Source organism: Rattus norvegicus, chromosome 9 (genome assembly GCF_021556685.1).
Source record: "Rattus norvegicus strain SHRSP/BbbUtx chromosome 9, alternate assembly SHRSP_T2T, whole genome shotgun sequence".
Taxonomy (NCBI): domain Eukaryota; kingdom Metazoa; phylum Chordata; class Mammalia; order Rodentia; family Muridae; genus Rattus; species Rattus norvegicus.
Window position 1 is genome coordinate 120772531 of NC_141542.1, and position 22023 is coordinate 120794553.

Sequence of the window (22023 nt, forward strand, 5' to 3'; positions counted from 1 at the left end):
TGTCCTTTCGAATGCCAGGCAAGTACCCAACAGTGGTGTATGTAGAGAGCTATATTTCTCGCAAAATATAGCTTTAAAGACCTACCTTAAACCCTAAATCATAAGCACTCAGACCAGTCTGTCTTTATAGGCAGAGGTGGAGAGGTGGCTTAGGGGTTAAAAGCACTGTTGGAGTACCTGGATTCAGTTGTTCCTAACACCCACAGGACCACTCAAAACCATATGTAACTTCAGTTCCTGGGTGTCTGATGTGCTCTTCTGGCTTTTGTGCACACCAAGCACACAGGCAAAACACTGATGCACATAATATAAATCTAGCTTTTCTTTTTTTTTTTTTAAGAGTCTCATTAAGTAGCCCTGTCTGGTGTGGACTTCCATACCTTGACCAGGCTGACTTCAAACTCACAGAGTCTGCCTCCTGAGTGCCTACTACTCCAGTGAGACACCTGTAAGGCCACTGGCATTGATAAATCCTGAAGCAATCTGATTATTCTATGAATTAAAACTATTTCTAGTCTGCATTTTTAGAATTGAATGTAATAGCTTTATTCATACAAGTCTATATTGTACAACTAACCAACTCTACCAGTTATTCCTTAGGTGCTTCCAGTATTAAAAATATAGCCAAAAATGTCCAAACTCTGCCTTAAAAAAAACAAAAACCAACAACAACACATCCAAGGTTAAATAAGTGTGGTGGCTTTTAAATACCTTTAATCCCAGCATGTAAAGGCATGGCCAAAACATGGACTAGATTTGAGTTCTAGTCCATCCTGGTCTACAAAGTGAGATCCTGTATCTAAATAAGTATCTAAATATTACTTTTAATTTTTCTTCTTGTAAGTAATGCTTTTACTATAATCCCAGAACTTGGGAGGCAGAGGCAAAACTACTCCCCGTTGAAGGCCAGCCTGGGAAGCAGACAAGCCAGGCTACGAAGTGAGATAGCAAACATAACTGAGAGAAAACCCTCTACCCTTGTCACCGGTCAGAAACCCCAGAACAACTATGCTCAATACTAAAACACTTAGGGAATATCAACATAAAGCTTAAAAAACTTTAACAGAATGTGGCTGTGTCTAAAGATACAAAGGAAAATGTACTTGACGTTTTGCAAACCTTTACTTCACAGTATCACTGGTGTGGATGGGCAGCACTTAGTACCTAATTATGTTACAGGTGGACTGAGATGGTAGCCCTCTTGTTCTCACATGATTTCTAACAGCTGGAAGTTACCAGATCACTAACAAGATATGCAGGTGAGAATAAGCAGACAGTATAAGCTCATGTAGTAGGTTCATATTTTATTTCTCCAGTGACATTTTTACAGTTGAATGTAAGTTAAAGGCCTGCTTGCACACCAAAGCCAGGTCCTTTGGGTGGTTCAGTCAAAGAAGTAAGGCCTCCGGCTGGCTCACAACAGAAGCGGCCACTCCTGAAAAGAAAGCAAGTAATGATCATTAGTGGTTAACATATGTAAATTTACTTAAAAAAAAAATGGCCAGGTTTAGTGTTTTCACCTTTAATCCCAGCACTCCATAGGCAAAGGCAGGCAGAGCTCTGAGTTGCTATCCTGGTCTATATATACAGTGAATTCCAAGCCAGTCGGGGCTATAGTAAAACCCTATCTCAAGATAATATTAAAAGGCACCTTTCAGCTTTACTGTAGGTCTATGGGACTATCATTGTGTCTGCTGTCTGTTGCTGATTAAATCTCATTATGTGACACATACTGTACTATAGTTACTTTGAACCATCACTGTGAATTCACAAGCTAACTAGAAATCCCATGAGACCAAATTATGGCACATAAAGAAAACTAATTAAAGATCTGTGATATTAAATAGGACAAAAAGATAGGAAGAATACAAGATAGCTATTTCAAGAAAAGTAGCAAAGATTATTTTGTATTGGAGTCAGTGGCATGGATCAGTGGGGAAAAGCGATTATTGGAAAGGCTAGCAACCCAAGTTCAAAATCTCAAATTTGTACAGGTGTACGGAGAGAAGCAACTCCACAAAGTTGTCCTCTGACCTCCACATATATATTATACATGATCAAAATAAAAAAAAACATTTTAAATTATCCTGTATTAATTGAAAAGGAAAATTGGATCTTTAGGTGGAAATAAGAAGGTGGCTAATTTCAGATCAATCTTCTGGTAACATGAACTCCCCCCGCCCCCACCCGGAGCTGGAGACCGAACCCAGGGCCTTGCACTTGCTAGGCAAGCGCTCTACCACCGAGCTAAATCCCCAACCCCGTAACATGAACTTTTAAGCAACAGATTTCTATTTGTAGGAGATTCTCTTTCAGTAAAAGTGTTCTTACAATTTTTTTCTATATGTGTTGAGATGTATGTAGGCATGTTTGCACATATGTTTGTGTATGATGTATGTATGTGCACATGGAGGCCCAAAGCCAATGTTTAATGTCTGCCTCTATCACTCTCTATGAATCAAGGTTCTGCCTCACACTGAACTGGGAACTTGCTGGTTTAGCTAGGCTGGCTAGCCACCTTGTTCAGGGGGATTCCCTGTCTCCTCGTCCAACACCACCCCACTCAGCTTTTATGTGTGTTCTGGGAATCTGAACTCCCTTAAGGCTTACATGGAGAGGATTTTACAAACACTGAACCATCTCCTCAGCCATATTTTATGGATTTTTTAAGAAGAAAAAATCTTGCTCCAGATGACAGCTTTAGATATGCAAATTTCCAGTCATCTCCTATGAATAAGTGTAAATCTTAAAAAAAAATCAAGCTTCTGTGAAAGGTTCAGTGTAGAGTATGAACGCACACACGTAAAAGTATACCTTGGCCCTGGTTTTGGAACTTTCCCAGCTCTGAGTTCATCAATAATCTCTTCAATATCCTTGGGTGTCAGATCCTCCTAGAGAAAAATTGAAGCCGTCAATTAACTGCTGTAAAAAAAAAAACCTGTAATTCCTTAAAGTGAAATCATTTATTACTTACCAAGATATCTACAACTGAACAGCTCTAATATATAATGCAATATACATTAAGAGCTTTAGCTGAAAAGGCAAAACTACGTGTATTTCTGTATCTGGATTCTAGCCTCACTAGTATCTCAGTCACCAGCTCCCTCAGCATCTCCAAGTTCCCTTCAGGAATCTGAACTTGTTTGAAGATTGCTCAGTTTGAATAAGAGTAGCCCCCATTGGAACGTTCAGTGTCCTGGGAGTGGCACCAGTGGAAAGGATTAGTAGGCATGGCCTTGCCTAGTGTCTCTTACTACCTGCAAATGAGGATGTAGCTTTCAACTACTTCTCCAGCACCAAGCTGTGCCATGCTTCCTGCCATGATGCTAATGAACTCAACCTCTGAAACCATGAGCCGGGCCCAAATTGTGTTTCCTTTTTATAAGAGTTGCCATGTTATGGTGTCTCTTCACAGCAATCAGAACCCTGACAATAGGAAAACATAAACTAGGAAAGCACCAGTGAACAAAGCACTGCTAACCTGAAAGAAACCCTGCAGCTCAGAATGGTTATCGGTCATCAATAGTTGTGCCTGACTCAAACGCTCTAACTACTAGTGGGAAAAAGAAAAACTCTCTTAGATGCCAAGGCCTGTAGGCTACTATATCAAGATTTATCCCTTATAAAGCCCTGACTAATTCCTATTTGAGGTATACATAAGAGCCCCCTCCCCAAAAGAAAACCTCATATTTCAGCAGGAAAATACCAAGTTTTCAGTTCCCAAGAGGAGCGAGGGACAAGACCCCGGATCAAGACAAAGGAAGACTTCATAAGAGACCAAGCAAACCAGTTAAGATCTAAAAAAAATCTATACATTAAATGCAAAGACAAACTAGAAAGTAAACTGTCCTGCAGAGAACACTTCTAGGCTGGAACCCGCGTCACTGCAGAATGGGTGAGGTAAAGATATAAAGATATCAGCCTTTGGGGGTACAATAAATGATTTAGTACCTCTAAGAGCAGGAGAGAAGTAAGTCCATTCTTGAAAATGCTACCTTCAGCAAAGATCTCAAAGAATCTCCATAAACTATTTTCTAAGAAATAAAAACTAACACAATATCTTAATTGATATAATAGGGGCAGCAAGTAATTTAAAATGCTAATTAGAAAACTCCATGCATTTGGATATTAAAACCTCCAGAAAACTTACAGGTCAAAAATAAAGAGATAAAACAGACAAAAGCCTTGGGAGATACGGATAAGGCAGCAGAGGTATGTTATATATTTCATCTCTATTAAAAAATTCAAACAGTGGCATATTACTATAAATAGACTATACAGAAAAGGTTTAAAACATCTACAGAAAGAATACACACTAAATTTATATCTAGAGAGAAAAATATTTGAGGTGTTTATATGTATAATTTCTTCTGCAAATAATGATAAGAATTAGATAATATTATCTAAGTAAATGCTCTAAAGAGTTGATATTTCATCTTGGTTTCTACTATACGTGACTAAATTTGTCATAACTAAAACTCAAATTTATGTCCTGTAGAAAAATGCAAAATGTTTAAAGATACTTCTTCTAAAACCATCTAGATACTTACACTACTACTAGTTTCTTCTGAATGAGTAACTCAAGAGCCAGTATCTGAACATTAGGACGTTGAGAACTTCAGCTTATGCAGGTGGATACTCACGTAGTAGTCGTCGTTTATTTGAACCATCGGTGCGTTTACACAGGCCCCTAAACATTCTACTTCTATAAGAGTGAAAAGCTTGTCAGGCGTAGTCTCTCCAACTTTTATTCCTGAAAATGTAAATGATCACTATAAGATATAGATTATAGCTTAAAAGCAATATTGTTTAATAAAAACGACAACATCAACATGTGTTATAGAGGCATATAAAAGTATTGTCATGCATTAAATTTCTGTAAAAATGAAAAGAGCCAAACACAATGGCGTACACATGTAATCTCACTCAGCGCTTGGAAAGCAGATAGGACTCAAGTTCAAGGCTAGCTTGGACTATAGAGATCCCGTCTCAAAAAATCAACATAATGACAACATAACACTCATTTTCATTTCTGAAAACATGTTTTGGAGATGGGGACTCACACTGAAGCTCAGGCCGAGCCTCTTAACTCATGACAGCCCTCCTGGCTTAGGTCCCAGAGGTCTGGGGTCATAGGCAAAAGCCACCTGCCTCGCTTCAAGCTATTTCTTAAGTAGGCTCGTTCCTTTAAAATCGATAAAAGCCCTGAGACCAGTGCTCACAGTTTTCATTCACTCTGTGCTATGACTGAACTAGCTGCCCATGCCTAGCTGCTTGTCTGCCACATGGCTGACCTCCTCAAACAGCATGGCTCTACCTTTTCTCTGCCTCACTCTTACAGGCAGCAGTGGGTATTTACAGTTTCCCTGCCTTGGGGTTTTTCTTTTAAACTAATAAAATTGTTCTCAAGCTTCAAAGAATAAATAGGGGATGGAGGCTTCTGGGTGATTAGAGAGAGCACTGGGTGTCCTTGTGGAGGAAGGAGCTGGGTTTGGTTCCCAGTGCCCACAGTTGTGGGTCAGAGATCCAACACCCCTTTCTGGCCACCAAGGATACTGTACACACATAAACAAAAAAGTCATTAAAAAACAAAATGAGGGGGCTGGAGAGATGGCTCGGCGGTCAAGAGCATTGACTGCTCTTCCAGAGGTCCTGAGTTCAAATCCCAGCAACCACATGGTGGCTCACAACCATCTGTAATATGATCTGATGCCCTCTTCTGGTGTGTCTGAAGACAGCTACAGTGTACTTATATAGAATAAATAAATCTTAAAAAAAAATGAGTATCCAATTGGACTGCTAACAACACAGTCAAACCCTTAGATTGGCAGATTCTGAAAACTGAAGGTCAAAGATCATTAAGGAGCTAAGGAAAATGAACACTCATACACTTAAGGGAAGGGATGGGCAAAATACAACAAGTTGACTCAGCAACTTCTTAGTCTTAATATACGGCCTGAAAAATGCAAAAGTGTGTCTATATGAGATTACTAGAGTACTGTCTATAACAGCAAAAATGAGAACAGTGTGTGCTATACAGAGTCCAACGTTACACCACATAACGTAAGAGTACATATATTACATTTATATGCTAAATAATAAAGGATATTAAAACCTATAACCCATGTACAAGCAGTTACCAGAATCCATACCTTAGAGGTATGTTTTGGGACCAGTTTGATCTTTCAGCCTTATATACTTTGATGTTACCCAAATGTATCTGTAACCTACAAGGATGTATATTTTTTAAAAAGCCACACTGATGACAAAGACCAGAGTCAGAGGACTGCAGGTAAGAGCAGCTTGGTCAACTCAGTAAGGCCCTGTCTCCAAGTCAGTAAACACTGGGGTTGAGAATGCAGTCAGTGCTACGTGTACTTGGCTCTAGCACGAATGAAACCTGTGCTCCTCAGTACAAGAAAGAAAATTAAAAGCTACTTTAACTTCAGTCAGAAATAAATGCAGGCAGGCAGTGGTGCACACACCTTTAATCCCAGTACTCCAGAGGGAAAGGCTGGCAGATCTCTCAGTTTGAAGCCAGCCTGGTCTACAAAGCAAATTCTAGGACAGCCAGGGCTACACAGAACATTGTCTTAAAAACAAAACAAAACAACAACAATGGCAATTTTGTATAGGAAATACTCATTTGTTTTATAGATATGCTATAAAATACATCTATTTAAAATTCCCTTCTGAAATATTCTATGTTGTTACTCTATGACTTCTCTAGAAAAGTAGTACATGGACACTCTAAAAGTTATTTTTAATTGTGTATTTGTGCACACAAATGCAGGTGCCTCAGAAATGTCTGGTCCACTTGGGGCTAGAGTTACAGGTGGTGGTGAGCTGCCTGACCCTCTGGGGAAGCAGTACCCGAGTCATCTCTAGCCATATGTAGTCATCTTTGTGTGGCACATGCTAACATACTTAATGATTAAAGTAGATTAAAGGCTCACACTTAAGGCTGATTATGAGATGAACACAAACTAGAAAGAAATAAAAGTAAGCAAATGTATCTTCTTATGTACTGAATAAGTACAACAAGCCAATGAGATCACTTGAAGTTGAACATTTTAGGTGGAAAATGTCAAATCCAGAAAGATAATTTTGTTTGGAAGTCAGGAAATGTACAGAGGAAGCTTGCTTTGTTTGTTTGTTTGTCTGGGCTGGGGGTGGGGAAAGGTATCTCAAGACAGGGTTTCTCTGTGTAGCCCTGGCTGTCCTGGAACTTACTTTATAGATCCCTGTCCCTACCTCACAAGTGCTGGGCGATTAAGGTTGTGCCCCAAGGCACCTTGGCTATTCTTGGTATTACTAAAAGAAATGAAGTATTCCATACCCAGCTTTCTCTGAAGGGTCTCCAGGATGCTGTCAGAGTCTCGAAGCATGCAAGGTGTAGTAGTGCAGACCTGAATGTGGTACTTCCCAACTGGCTTTCGATTGTACATTGTGTAAAAAGTCGCCACTTCATAGACTCTCATTGGAGGCACTTGTAAAACTTCTGCCACCTAAATATTAAAACATTAAAGATGACTACAGTGCTCACATCACTGAAGTCATGTATCCAGGTCTAAATAGCACACTGTGTCCTAAATGCTCCTACATTCTTGCTTGTTTTTATTTTTCTCTACAGTCTTAGTATTCAACAAGAGACCTAAATGTTTTTATTACCAAACCAACATTTTCCTTTTAAAAAAAAGTTATGGTCTGGCAAGATAGTTCAAGGAACTAAAAGACCTTGCTGACCATAGAAGTCCTCTGACCTCCACATGTACATCACACACTAAGCTTAATTTTTAAAAACTAAGGTATAATTTCAAATGAAACATTTTACAAGAACTATATAGCATACTATTTTTGTTTTTTTCTCAGTGCTGATGATCAATCAGGCTTTGGAGTTAGTAGGCAATGCTCTTCTACTTAGTTCTCCAGGTTCTGGTCAAGGCTTCTGGGAAAATTAACCACTCATGTTAACTAAGGAAAGCATTTAGTCATTAAATAAAGCTTCGTAGCATGTGTCAGTGTTAGGGTAGTATACATACGAATAGAACAATCAACACAACCTAAAATTGCATTTGCGGTTTGTAGATAAACAAAGGTGAGACACTCTGTCTTGTTTCTTTTGTGATAGTCCACAAATACAGTTCAGAAAGTGATGAAACTGAGCATACTACAGTGGGGTACCCATGACAGCAGAAAGCAGAGTTGTCATCACACGCTTTAACACGCACTCTGTAAAAGATGTGTTGTACTGTCACATGGATTACCTGTAATTACCATAGTAACAGGATGTAAGTAAATCTGAAATCTAGATTACTGCTGAAACTATTTGAAAAACAACCTTCACATGTAAGGCAGGAGGACTGGCAGAAGCTCAAGAATAGACTGGGCTAAGTGTGCCAGGCAGACTGTCTTGGAAGGAGAGGGTGAGTCTTAACAGTGTTTGTAAATAAGCTGAAGTGGGTCGCTCGGCAGTTCTGAAGGTAACCAAATGCCATGCATACCACATACTAGATACAAATCTGTGTTAAAGACTAGAACGTCAGATGTAAAGATATTAAGACATTACATTTGGTAAGGGATTTTTCCCCTGTAATTTTAATGTTGAAACACTTACTTTGCAAAACACCTAAATTACACATAATTTGACATCTTTTCATTATGACCACGCAAAAGGTGTCGGGGGAGGAAAACAAATCTTTCATATTGATGCCTATGTCCTGCAAGAATGGAAGCTGTACTACAAAAACATACTAAGGAGGAGTTCTATCCATCCATCCACCCACCTACCCACCCACTCACCAATCCATCCATCCACCCACCCATCTACCCACCCACCCACCCACTCACCAATCCATCCATCCACCCACCCATCTATCCACCCACCCACTCTATCCATCTATTGTATGTATATATGAGTAAACTCTGATATCAGTGATTATCATGACGATTTTTTTGTTATGGGAAAAATGTTTATTTTGTAATTATTTTAATTTAGAAATAGAACTTGATAGGAAGGAGGAAAGAAACAGAAAAAAAGCATCCAGGCGACGTTTTAATCTAGGAGCTTGTCACCCCTCAATGGTTCACTAGTCCCATGATGAGAAGGGACTCAGCCACCCACAGTTATTAATGGGGTTGTGGATCAGTTTCACAAAGCCAGTGAATCGAATCCCATGATAGCGAATCCTATTGCTGTGGCCATGGCCAGCTTCCGGAATTCTTTTCTACCGGGTTTGGTGCATCTTTTAACCAGCCGAATCAAGTCCTTTACAAACTGCCAACTTGGCTGGACAAACCACATTACCTGGTCCATGTTTATGGGATGGTGGTTTGAGAGGGTAGAGACACATGGTTAGGAGAGAATTCGTCATGATGAATTCTGTATGAAATTATCACATACAACCTCCCCTTCCCTGAGGGAAATTGAATTCAGTACCTTGTTCATGGCAGAGATAGGCAGCCACCCATTCTGCCTTTGGGCCAGGTCCAGCACTGGAAGCACAGCTGCTGCTCTGTGCCCTTCCGGGTAGTTTCTGACTATTGCCTCTATCCTCTGCAGAAGGAAGAGTACCGCTTTACATAGATAAGTGGAAGCACTGAATACTGGATAAATCAACTAATTGTCTATTAAACATACCTCGTAGTTTTCTGGTGTGAAATCAAATGGAGTATCTGGGTTATTCTCAGGAGTATCTCTATGCTATACCAAAAAAAAAATTCCAAAATTATCAACATTTTTTCTAAAACTGAAACACTACTGTACATTATTATATATATATATATATGTATATATATATATATATATCATTATATATATCGTTGCCACTCATTTAATCCCATCAGTCTACCTCTGTAGCAAGAATGACTAAAAATACTTGTTAACTGTTTGTTAAAGTTAAGTTAGCAGAACTAAAACTTTTAAAATAGTTTCAAAATGAACCCTTAAAGATTAAGGCATACTTTTTGGTTTCAAAATAAAAAAAAAATTATTCAGCTTCACTAGAATGGGATATTCCAGTTCAAATATCAAATACAAAGTAGCAGCAGTATGTAATTAAGACAAAAAAATTAAATATGAGCTGGAGAGATGCTGGGCATGGTGACACATGCCTTTAATCCCAGCATTTGGGAGGCAGAGGCAGGTGGATCTCTGAGTTTGAGGATAGTCTGGTCTACAGAGAAAGTTCCAGGATAGCCAGGGCTCTAATTATTATACCAAGAACCCCTATCTTAGGGGGAAAATGCTTGCTGCTAATGCAGAGACCCAGAGCTCAGTTCCCAGCATCCACATTGGCAAATGCATCCCAATACCTCCAGTTCCAGGGTACTCACTGGTTCCTTCTGGTCTCTAAGGACACCAGTACTACATGCACATAGACAAGTAAACATACACATGAATAAAAATTTTAGATGAAAAGTCAACACGTGAATTCCTGACAAGCACAGTACCCAAAAGCAAAGGAATTCAATCACCCAAGCTATCTGGGACAAGCACAAAAGTACATCTTTCCCCAAACAAGTTTCCAAAGAGAAAGCTTCAAGCTAACATTTAGAAGGTTAGTTTGCCAAGAATTCAAAGACATCCTGGGTTACGATGTGAAAACCCTATATAAAAACAAACATCAAAAGCAAAAAAACTAAAACCACAACTATATTCCAAAAACACCACCAACAACAAACAGAAACCCAGTGGAGTAAGCCAAACACTGAAGGTGCGTTTAACCCCAGAAAGCAGATCTCTGTAAGTTCAAGGCCAACCTGGTTTATATAGCAAGTTCCAGGCCAGCCAGCAATAGTCTCAACATAAATAAGTACAAAATTACTTTTTAAAGAGCAGAATAAGCTTAATATTAAGAGATGTCTTGATGTTCTCAGAGTTTTGCTTTTTAGAAAGGTATGTATGAAGCAAAACAGGGAAGAAAATGGAAGCTTTGGACAATAATTTGAAGTATGTACTCTAAATCACCATATACATTTACTACATTGTCATCAAATGCTAGGTTAATTACTAAAATGCAAACATAGCATTTAAAGCTAGTTTATAAATGCCACCTAGTATTAAAACTGTGAAGCCAAAATAATGGAGACCAACTGCTTTGTGAGATAGCATATTTACTATGTGGTAATGTACTAATCGTATTGCTCTAAATGCTTTGAGTTTCAAACAAGTGTCCTTCAGGGATTCTCAACCTACAGTCATGTAGTCTGACCATCAGATCAGCCCTTACAGCAATGTTATCAAACAATAACCTAAATGTTTTTGTCCTCTGAGACAGTGTTTCTCTGTGTAACAGAGCCTTGGCTGTCCTAGAACGCTCTATGCAGATCAGGCTGGCCTAAAACGCTCAGAGCTCTGCCTCCTAAGTGCTGGGAATAAAAGCATGCTCCATCGCAACCTGCTCACAGTAGCCGAAATTCTCAACCCTAGAGTCACCTAAATTTCTAGGTGTTAGTTTATATTTGATAGGTTCAGCTGGAACCAAGCATTATTTGAATTAAAACAAATTTAACAAGCTATATTTAGATACCCATAGTGATCAATATATGCCAAAGACAGAGATGTTAAGGTTTGTTTTGGGGGGCAGGAAAAATGGCTCAGAGGTTAAGGGCACTTACTGTTCTTGCAAAGCAATCAGGCTTGGTTCCCAACCCCCACATGCAGCTCTCAGCTGACTGCACTCCAGTTTGTAAGGATCTAACATGACCTGACCTTCTCTGGCTCCTGCATGTACATAGTGCGCACACAGGTTCTCAGTTACACTCACACATAAAATTAAAACAAAAGTCTTTTGATTCTTTTCTCTTGAAGCTGCAAAGATGGCTCAGTGGTTGATTCTTTTCCTTGCAGTGCTAGGGACTGAACCCAGATACTGCACACTCTAGGCAAGTATTCTGCCACAGAGTTATGGTAACATATCCCACAACTTATGACGTTACCGTGGATTCACTCAAATTTCCAAGTCTTTCCATTATCAGGAATTCCAATTACTTACCACAAATAAGGCTCCTCCAGCACCATTTTGCACTGCTGTCTTATGCAAATTCCTTGCATGTCTTCCCTAAAGTTTAAAATTTTAAGAAAACTTAGTCACAAATTTTAAGAGTCATAATTTAAAATAAGAGAATCAAGTTATCTTGGGTAATATCTTAGGAGAGCTGGCCTACATCCTATGCCCTTCTCCCTCAGAAGTATCAGGAAACATGCATAAAGGTACATTATTAACTTACCTGTGAGGTCTGTGGAAAAACTGACCCAAACCCAGGCTCGTGCACAGGTGCCACGAGCACTCTCTACTCACATGAGGCTGGCATGGACCTCAGAGAACTAAGTGGCTGTCTGTCCTTTTGTCTAAGTTGAGGTCAGCTTTTTAATGTGGTGAACTTTCGCTGCATGAGACAGGGTCTCACTATGTAAGCCTGCTATGCTGGATTGTCCTGCAGACCAGGCTGCCCTTCTAGAGCCCCATCTGCCCCTATCTCCTAAGTCACGGCTATGCACAAATAGTCACACTATACTCTTCTAAAAAGTTTTCAATAGAGTCTCCCTATGTAGCCCCAGCTGGACTTTACTTTTTTCTTTTTTGCCTCAGCCTTCCTGATTCTGGACTGATTAGAGGACTTTCCTGGCCCTGCCAGCCTTTTCAGTTCTTCACTAAATGCTTGAGCAGCTCCGGCCACACACCTTACTACCTCTAAGGCTATGCAGACTTACCAGGTGCAACTGCTCTGGAACGAACCTGACTACATTTTGTTCTTCTGGGCCTCTCCTGTACTGCTGACCTCTCTCTTCTCTAAGCAATTGCAATATTATTCTAAATCCCACTATCTATTTCTTAATTCTATGAACCATAAATATTGGGACGCTGAATTAAACTAAGCATGGGACTGGCTACTAGAAACACTAAGTGCAAGTTACATGACCCAACAACATACTTAACTTTACCACAGATCATACTGCTTCATCTTGCCTTAACTAAAAAACCTAGTTACAGACATAGGTACAACATACAGTGGTCAAAACTATCAGTTTTATGTACCACCCACAACCAGAGAAAGGGTCCTCTGGAGGGGTTTTGCCTCAACTGTGTTCTCCCCGACCACCCCACCCCCACCCTTAGGCAGCTAGTAGATAAACAAGCATTACTTTATGCTTCTTTTTTTTAAATATATAACTTAAAAAACAATTCAACACATTGAAGGCTGTGAAACATGACACTAAACTATAGAAAACACACACTGCAGTCACTTTAGCTGAGAACACAAGAAAATATGGAAACTTCTGAATAACAGAGAATTACTTAAGTAAACACTGAGAGAAAATAACTATTTTGTAATAATGGCTAATTTTAAGGCAGGGGAAATAATCCCTCTTTTCACCTCCTGAGCCTTACACACTCATTTCTTGAAGATTAGCCACAACTCGAAAGTCCCCACCCTCTGATCTCAACTCTGACTCCTCTGCTCTCTCCCTTACAGCCTCTCTGGCATCATCTCCCCACTATGTTGAAGACTACTATGTCTTACACAGTTCTAGTGATAACACCCAGAAAAGACCTTAAGTGCATAAAGTTAATGAGGGAAATTAGTAAAGACCATGAACATTTAAAAACTTAAAAGCATGAAATTTAAAATAATACTGCCAGCTTAAATTAGGAAAAGTTTTGGTTTGGGATCTTTTTTAAAGATAGCATTCCATTTTGTTGAGAGCATGGGAGAAATGGACTTGCTAATGCATTAGGCAAACACTCATACAAGCCTTTTAGGGAAGCAAACCAGTATGATTTATGGAAAACCTCAAGGAAATTTATATCTTTTGGGGGAGGTGTTTTGAGTGGGGGATGGTTGAAAACATGATTTCTCTATTCAACAGAGCTCTGGCTGTCCTGGAACTTAATTTGTAAAACCCCTGCCTCTGCCTACTGAGTGCTGGGATTAAAGGCATGAGCCACCATGCCTGATATGAATTTTTTTCTTTCTTTTTTTAATTTACTTATTTTATTTATATGAGTACATTGTGGCTGTCTTCAGACACACCAGAAGAGGGCATCAGATCCCATTACAGATGGTTGTGAGCCACCATGTGGTTGCTGGGAATTGAACTCAGGACCTCTGGAAGAGCAGCCAGTACTCTTAACCGCTGAGCCATCTCTCCAACCCCAATTTATTTCTTTTAACATAGTAATGCTTTTAGAAATTTACTTTTAAAGAACACTGCAGTAGTAGCTTGGACTGATAGTGTCCCTCCTACAATCCTAGCACTAAGCTTGAGAGGGTGCTATGAATTTAGGCCTACATATGAAGACCCTGTCTCAAGGGGAGGAGAGGTGCTCTGTGCATGTGTATGCAAGTAAGGGGGCTGGAGAGATGGCTTAGTGGTTAGAGGACTTGTTCCTGGCCCTGCCAGCCTTTTCAGTTCTTCACTAAATGCTTGAGCAGCTCCGGCCACACACCTTACTACCTCTAAGGCTATGCAGACTTACCAGGTGCAACTGCTCTGGAACGAACCTGACTACATTTTGTTCTGACCTCCCACTCTAACTGCTCTTACAGGTTCTGTTCCCAGCATCCACCGGGGGCATTTCACAACTGTAACTCCAGCTCCAGGGAAATCCCAGACCTCTAACTTGGCAGGCACCTGCACTCACAGCATGAACCTACATATACACATATATTTAAAAATAATAAATCTTTAAAAGAAATGAGCATAAAAGGCGTAAGAATATTTTGCTGTGCATGGTGGCACACACCTTTAACCCTAGCACTGAGGAGGCAATGTCACACAGATTTCTATGAATTCAGTTCAGCTTGTTCTATGTCGTGAGTTTCAGGCCAGCCAAGGGTACATAGTAAGACCCTGTCTCAAAAGATAAAAAAAACAAAAACAAACCAAAAACCCCAAAACCAAAAAACAAACAAATCAAAATAAAACTGTTTCTAGCAGAGTTATTGTAAAAACAGAAGCAAAGAGAAGCTTTAATTTTAAAGTATTTTCAGAGTGTAATTTGATGAGATTTGTGTGTGTGAATGCAAGTACATGAGTGGAGGTCAGAGGACAACTTTCAGGAGTCCTCTCCTTCCACTAAGACTCAGGAACCAGGTCATGAGGTCTCCACAGCAAGTTTTTACTTTGTGAGCCATCTTACCACCCAAAAAAGAAGTTCTAAATGAGCAAATTTTCCATATTGGAGAATTAAATAGCTGTTAATTTTTATAAAAAATGACACAGGAAAAAAGTATTGATGCCACCGTCACATCAGAAATGATTAGGAATTCTTTTTTATAGGATATGATTGAGGCTGGAGATGGTTCAGCAGTTAAGAGCACTGGCTGGTCTTCTAGAGGACTCGGGTTCAATCTCCAGCACCCACACAGTGGCTTGCAATCATTTGTACCTCCAGTGTCAGGGACCCTCCCTGATGACCTTGGGCAACAGTGTACACGTGGTGCACAGGCATACGGCGTACAGGAAAAATACAAAATACAACAAAACTGACCTTTAAAAAATACAGACTGTCATCCCTACTTTAACAACTATAGACACTAATAAAAACTGAATAATTGTCACCATCACTTTTATTATAAGTTGCAAGGTCTCATATATTTTTCTCTGTTTTCCAAATTCCTATTTAATACTGGTACACGAACTGAAAAAGACTGATTTAAAACAAAGCATTCAGGGAGTTGGGGATTTAGCTCAGTGGTAGAGCGCTTGCCTAGGAAGCACAAGGCCCTGGGTTCCGTCCCCAGCTCCAGAAAAAAAAAAAGAAAAAACAAAAAAAACAAAGCATTCACAAATGAAATGTATTGACCTTTTCTTTGGTCAATATTTGATCCCTTTTTATTTATTCAGGGTGTTTCATGCATATATTTTGTTTAAAATAAATAAGGAAGAGCTGGAGGGATGCCCAGCCGTTGGGAGACCTGCTTTTGCAAAGGTCTTGGGTTTGGTTCTCAGCACCCACTTGGTGAATTCTAATTGTCCACAACTCCAGTTCCAGGGGATCAGTGCCCTCTGCTGGCCTCTGGGCACCATGCACACATGTGGTGCACAGTCACACATGTAGGCAAAACACATAAAACACATGAAATGAAAATAGTCTTTAAAATAAATACAGAGCTAATTTTGAAAAGGCTGCTCATTAGCTTCCTGATGGTCAGGACCTCCCTATTAGAACATGCCTCCAGCGAAAACGTTTATTTATTTGTTTGCTGTGAATGACTCACAGAAATTGTCTCCAGGGACAGGACTCAAGATGGCAGTTTTGGTGGCAAGAACCCAACCACTTGAAAACCAATCCCCTGAAAAAATATTTTTGAGGCATACTCTTACTGACTAGTAATTCTGCATATTCGCATGAATTTATACATCAAAAAAAAATCAATGTTTTAATTGTAAACCACTGATGTCAGAATAATTAAGAAGAGTAGGGAGAGGGCTGGAGAGATGGATCAGTGGTTAAGAGTGCCGGCTGCTCTTCCAGAGGTCCTGAGTTCAATTCTCAGCAACCACATGATGGCTCACAACCCTCTGTAAGGAGATCTGGTGCCCTCTTCTGGCCTGCATGCAAACATGTATAATAAACAAACAAACAAATCTATCTTTAAAAAAAAAAGAGTGGGGAGAAAAAGCTAAGTGGTATAAACTCAGGACTTTCTGGTTTTATTTTTTCCAAAGTGAAGAGTTTATATTAATACTTTGCCACTTCCTAATATGAAACTTTATTCTTAATGTCTTTTTTAAAAGATTGGTGTGTGTATGTGTGTCCAGGTATCCATGAAGTTCAGAAGTGGAAGATAAGATCCCTTGGAGCCAGAGTTACAGGGAGCTGTGAGCACCGGATGTGTGCTGGGATGCACTCTGGCCAGCCCTCAGAGCAGTAAGTCGTTCTTAACTGCTGAGCCATCATCTCTTCATCTCCAACTTCTTTCTTTACATTTTATGTGTATAGGTGTTTTGCCTGCATGTATATATGTGCACTATATGCAAGACAAGACTGGTGCCTTTACCCCTTAGGAGGTAAAATAATAACTGAAAGACAGATTGAAAGTTAATTTTAAAACATGACAGATAAATTGTCTTTTGTTTATAACAACTAATAAAGAGTCATTCTCAAAATAGCAGACTATTGAATTTCTTGCATCTGTTAGTATGTGATTTTTATATTGTAATTAGACTGTGACTTCTGATATAATTATATTTTTAGATAGTTGAAAAATATCTGGAGTTGGGGATTTAGCTCAGTGGTAGAGCGCTTGCCTAGGAAGCGCAAGGCCCTGGGTTCGGTCCCCAGCTCCGAAAAAAAGAACCCCCCCAAAAAAAAAAAAGAAAAATATCTACTTCCTCTCTGCTAAAATTAACATATATATATAATTAACATATATATATAATATAATATATATATTAAATATATCCCCCTTTACTTAAAGGAGGTGGAAGGTGGGAGAAGCACTGGTGTCCCATAAGGGACTTTATGTTCCTGAGTGATTCATGCTAGTAGTGTCCTGCCACCTTCGAGCTTATCCAGTGCACCAGGACACAAACAGCCCTTTCATTCAAGATGCACACAAAGTGGAGCACAGCAAACCAAGCCAGCACTTTACACAGAATACCCCACTTATGCGAGCTCTCCAAATGTTCTGTTGGAGAATCAGTCTGCTACAACCTGTCCAGTAGGATGTGTCTCTTGCACACACAGGCATCTGCCTGTTTCTCAAGTGGGATTAAAGGCAGGAGCCACCACCGCCAAGCTTACTTTTGTTGTTTTGAGACAATAGTCTCATTGGATAGTCCAAGCTAGCCTAAACTTTCTATGCTCCTATGTCAGTCTCCCAAGTGGCAATATTATAGGTATAGACCATCACATGCAGTTAACAGTAGTCTTTATCGACAATATCCTAACGCCATGCGTGACTTGAGAAAATATCTCAATATACTTTTCCTGACTTACTAATCACTAGGTCTCAGACATTCTACTGAGCAATTTTTGTTATTCCTGCTATTGCATTCCCCAGCCCTGCTTCTGTCCCAGCTCTCCTTCCCCCCCCCAGCTGACTACCGCTGGCATGGTTCCATGACTGTCTTATGCTTTTCCACACCTCTAGAGATGCTCAGGAAAATTCTAATGTGGTAGCACTAGACTCAGTCTGAGCTATGTATCTGCCATGGCTGCTCACGTCTTACTGATAAAATCTAAATCCTCTCATGTCTCCCACCATCTTATTTCCTCTCCAAACTACCGTGCACTTCACTTCTTGTACATGCAGCTACTTCAACTTACAGCCCTTTATGCCTCCTCACGCATATCAAGGCCATGTAAGTTCCTCCTCTTAACCCTGTACAGCGACTAGAGAAAGGAACTGTCTGTGCTCCCACAATCACAGCACTCATTCAACTTAGTTGTTCATCATATACAACACTTTCCCTGGGCAGCTTCAAAAAGGAATACACACACACACACACACAGTCAGTCAGCGCAAACCTATAACCATGAAATAAAAGGGTGAAGCTTCTCTATGGAAAACTATGTTGGCAAGCTATACTGTGCCACTTATTATTAAATCTTCAAACTTCCAAGTAGGAGTGTATGTAACCCAGCATAAGTTAAGAAAATTTGGGGATTTGAATTTTAAGATACACATACATTAAGATAAAATTTCTTGGTTGCTTTTTTTTTCTTTTTTGAGAAGGGTCATTAAATAGCCCTTGATGTCCTGAAACCTGCTGTGTAGAATAGGCTGTCTCAAACTCACTGAGATCCTCCTGCTTTTGGGATTAAAGGCATATACCAAGCTGACTATCCTAAAAGGTAAAATTTCTTTTGGGTCTGCTGGGATTTTACAAAGTTAGGTTTGAGTATCTCTAATGTAACAGGCCAACTAGGACTGCACAGAGAGACTCTGTCTCAAACAAACAAACCAGACATCTCTCCTGTAAGCCAGGTATGACGGCTCACAGCTGTAATGCCACACTTAAGAGGAATGCTAAGAGGATTGCGAGAGTTCGAAGCCAGCTGGGGCTGTTCTACAAAGACACCAAAATAAAAAAATAAATATAAAAACCATCATGCAGGGTTGGGGATTTAGCTCAGTGGTAGAGCGCTTGCCTAGCAAGTGCAAGGCCCTGGGTTCGGTCCTCAGCTCCGAAAAAAGAAAAAGAAAAAGAAAGAAAAAAAAAAAAAAAACCCAACACTCATGACAATGGGATGGATATTCTTAAAAGAAGTAACTTAGACTGCAGTGTCTATGTAACCTACGCATTCACAATGTCCGGGATACAACTCAAAATTATTCATGTGGGGAACATGTTGGGGTGACAGCACAAATCCACTATCACAAGGGAAAACATTTCAAAACTGAAAGCAGAGGCCCGGGAGTGCACGTGGATCTGAGTTTGAGGCTAGGATAGTCTTCCTTCCAGGCTAGCCAAGGCTACATAAAGAAACTGTCTCAAAACAACAACACCCACAAAACAAAATCCTGCTTTTCAGTTACTTCTTGTTACCCTTTGCCTCAGGAACAAAAGAAACAAAAGATGTCTATAGGAACTTTTTTTTCTTTTTTTTCCGGAGCTGGGGACCGAACCCAGGGCCTTGGCTTGCTAGGCAAGCGCTCTACCACTGAGCTAAATCCCCAACCCCATCTATAGGAACTTTTATGCCCCTACTTCTCCTCCTCAACCAGATGTTTCACACAGCCTCTCTTACCTATGTGACCTTCCAGTGTCTGACTCCAACCAGACCTATTCCACCCCCACTCCTGCATCAGTCATCTACTCAAAGCAGGACCCTTACTCTACATAAAGCCTTTCCCTGACTCTTTACTACTCTACACTACCACGGTCTCCTTTTAGTTTGTTGTAGGGGGCTGGGATTTGAGTTGGGGATATTTTACAGACAGGAATTTATATAGGCCAGGCTGACCTCAAACTGAGCATATAGCTAATGATAACAAGCACTCTCATGGTCCTGCCTCTAACTCCTGAATGCTAGGATATCACATGTGGCCAGCCATACTCATATGCACCTTATGAGTGTTCTTACATGAAGTAACCCCACAAAAACCAGACTCGTTTCTAATTTGTAGTGATGAAAACACTGCACCACCCTCTAAGATATAAATTCGCCTATTAAACACACAGCAAAGGGCCATCAAACATCACCCATCGTTACTATACTCCAGCAGGACACGGAAGCTCACACCTGTAATCTCAGCACTCGAGGCAAGGCAAGAGGACCAACAAACATTCAAGTCCAGCATGGCCCACTTTGCAGGCTCCAGGCCAGCCAGGGCTGCATGGTGAGATCTAATTTCAAAAGGAAAAAAAAAAAAGTACTATAATCCAATCCACATTGTTACCTGGACCTAGAAATACATTCAAACAACTAGGGACAGACTCAATATTCCCATTTCACATCTGAAGAAACAAAGACTAATTGCTCTAGATCATGTCACATAACTACAAAAGGTCACCTGGGATGCTACCCTTCAAAACACAGGTCTAAGTCTAAAGAAAGCCCTGAATGGATTCTATACTAATACATACTGTGTTTTGTTGAACACCAACTTAATTTTTGTTTTACTGCTGGGAAAATAAAAATCCAACCAACCAAACAAGGCTTTTTTCTATCCTGTAATTGCTGTGTAGTTAATTACGACAGCCATTATTTACTGTGTGCCCCTGCACTCTCCGGACACAAGTCACACACGTGAAGGTCAGAGGACAACTCACACCTGAAGGCCTTTCCACACTGAGCGATCTCGCAGGCCCTGAAGTCTGCATTTTAGGTTCGCTTCAGTGTTTCAACTTCAGTTCAATTCCTTTGCCTATCTGAGACGTACCTGACAATCAAATGATCATAAAGCTACGCCTCTTAATCAATGCTACTATTCTTTCACGGTTAGTTCCTACGATTTTCTGCGGAGCATTTCCTATAGTGAATGGACAACTTCAGTAAATGAAACGCTGGTCACCTTCATCTAGGCCTGATGAAGGAACTCGGCAAGCCTTCACCAAGCACATCAGCGTTTTCTCCAGCATGCCTTTAATTCTGTTGCAGCGTTGCCGCTAAGTCTGACAGACAAGAAGCCCCTTTCTTCGCTGCCGGGTTCCTGGAAGCAGCAGGCCGCCAGGACCTCACTAGGTTCCGCACCGGGACAAATGACAACCGCCTTCCTGACCTTGACTAAGTTAGGGTGACTTTCCGGGCCCGGTGCGGGCGGCCGGCCACCCGCCGCCGCCGCAGCTGAGGGGCATCCCGGAGGCACCCAGGACGAAGGCCGCGGCGTCTCCGCCATCGCCAGCTGACCTATCCAGCACCCTGGGGTCTCCGGGTACCAAAGCTAAGAGAAACATAAAGAGCGGCGACTATGGCGACAGTGCCCGCTTCACCCCGAGCCTCTTACCCACTGAGCGGTGAGGCCGGACGCCCTGGCCCGCAGCGCCAAGGAGAACATGGCGGGGTACGCGGTTCTCCGACCCTGGCCGCTCTAGGCTGACAGGGAACGAACGAGCCTGGAGGCCCGGCGGGCGCGGCCCCGAGCCCAGGACGCACGGCGCGCGCGCTCACGAGCCCGGGACGCACGGCGCACGCTCACGAGCCCGAGCCTGGGCGTCTGGAAGAGTGCGCAGCTCCAGGCGCCCGGGCGCGCGAGGGCGCGCGTGGCCTGCTGGAACAGCCCAATCCCTAAAAGGCCGGCTGGGCAAGCTGAGTCCCGGCCCTGAGGACGAAGCGGGCCTCCTGGAGGATCTTGTGTTTGTTCTGTCAAACACCTCTTCTGGTATTGCAGTTACTTCCTGCACGATCCGGTCGGCTGAGACTTATCTTACACCCGATCGTACTTAAAGGGCTGCCACTTAGTGGACCTGAACAGCAAGTGCCTTGTCTTCCAAGACTTCGCTTTTAGAGTCTGTAAAAGGATAGGCTAGCTGGAATTGACTTCGGAATGCCAGGAAGTGGGAGGTAGAAATGATGACTGTCGATGCTACGCGCTCGACGAACAAATATTCTTTGTGCTTGTGTA

General features: G+C 41.1%; 1 protein-coding gene across 1 annotated transcript; it reads right to left on the bottom strand.

Annotated features, from left to right (window-relative positions):
• Positions 1-1289: 1289 nt before the first annotated feature.
• On the bottom strand, positions 1290-21510 carry Ndufv2 (NADH:ubiquinone oxidoreductase core subunit V2). Its single transcript, NM_031064.2, has 8 exons — positions 21406-21510; positions 11997-12062; positions 9641-9703; positions 9440-9556; positions 7340-7508; positions 4644-4753; positions 2815-2891; positions 1290-1435 (listed from the first exon to the last, which is right to left on the bottom strand). The coding sequence occupies exons 1-8, from the start codon at positions 21454-21456 to the stop codon at positions 1342-1344; spliced, it is 747 nt and encodes a 248-aa protein (NP_112326.1). The 5' UTR covers positions 21457-21510; the 3' UTR covers positions 1290-1341.
• Positions 21511-22023: the final 513 nt, after the last annotated feature.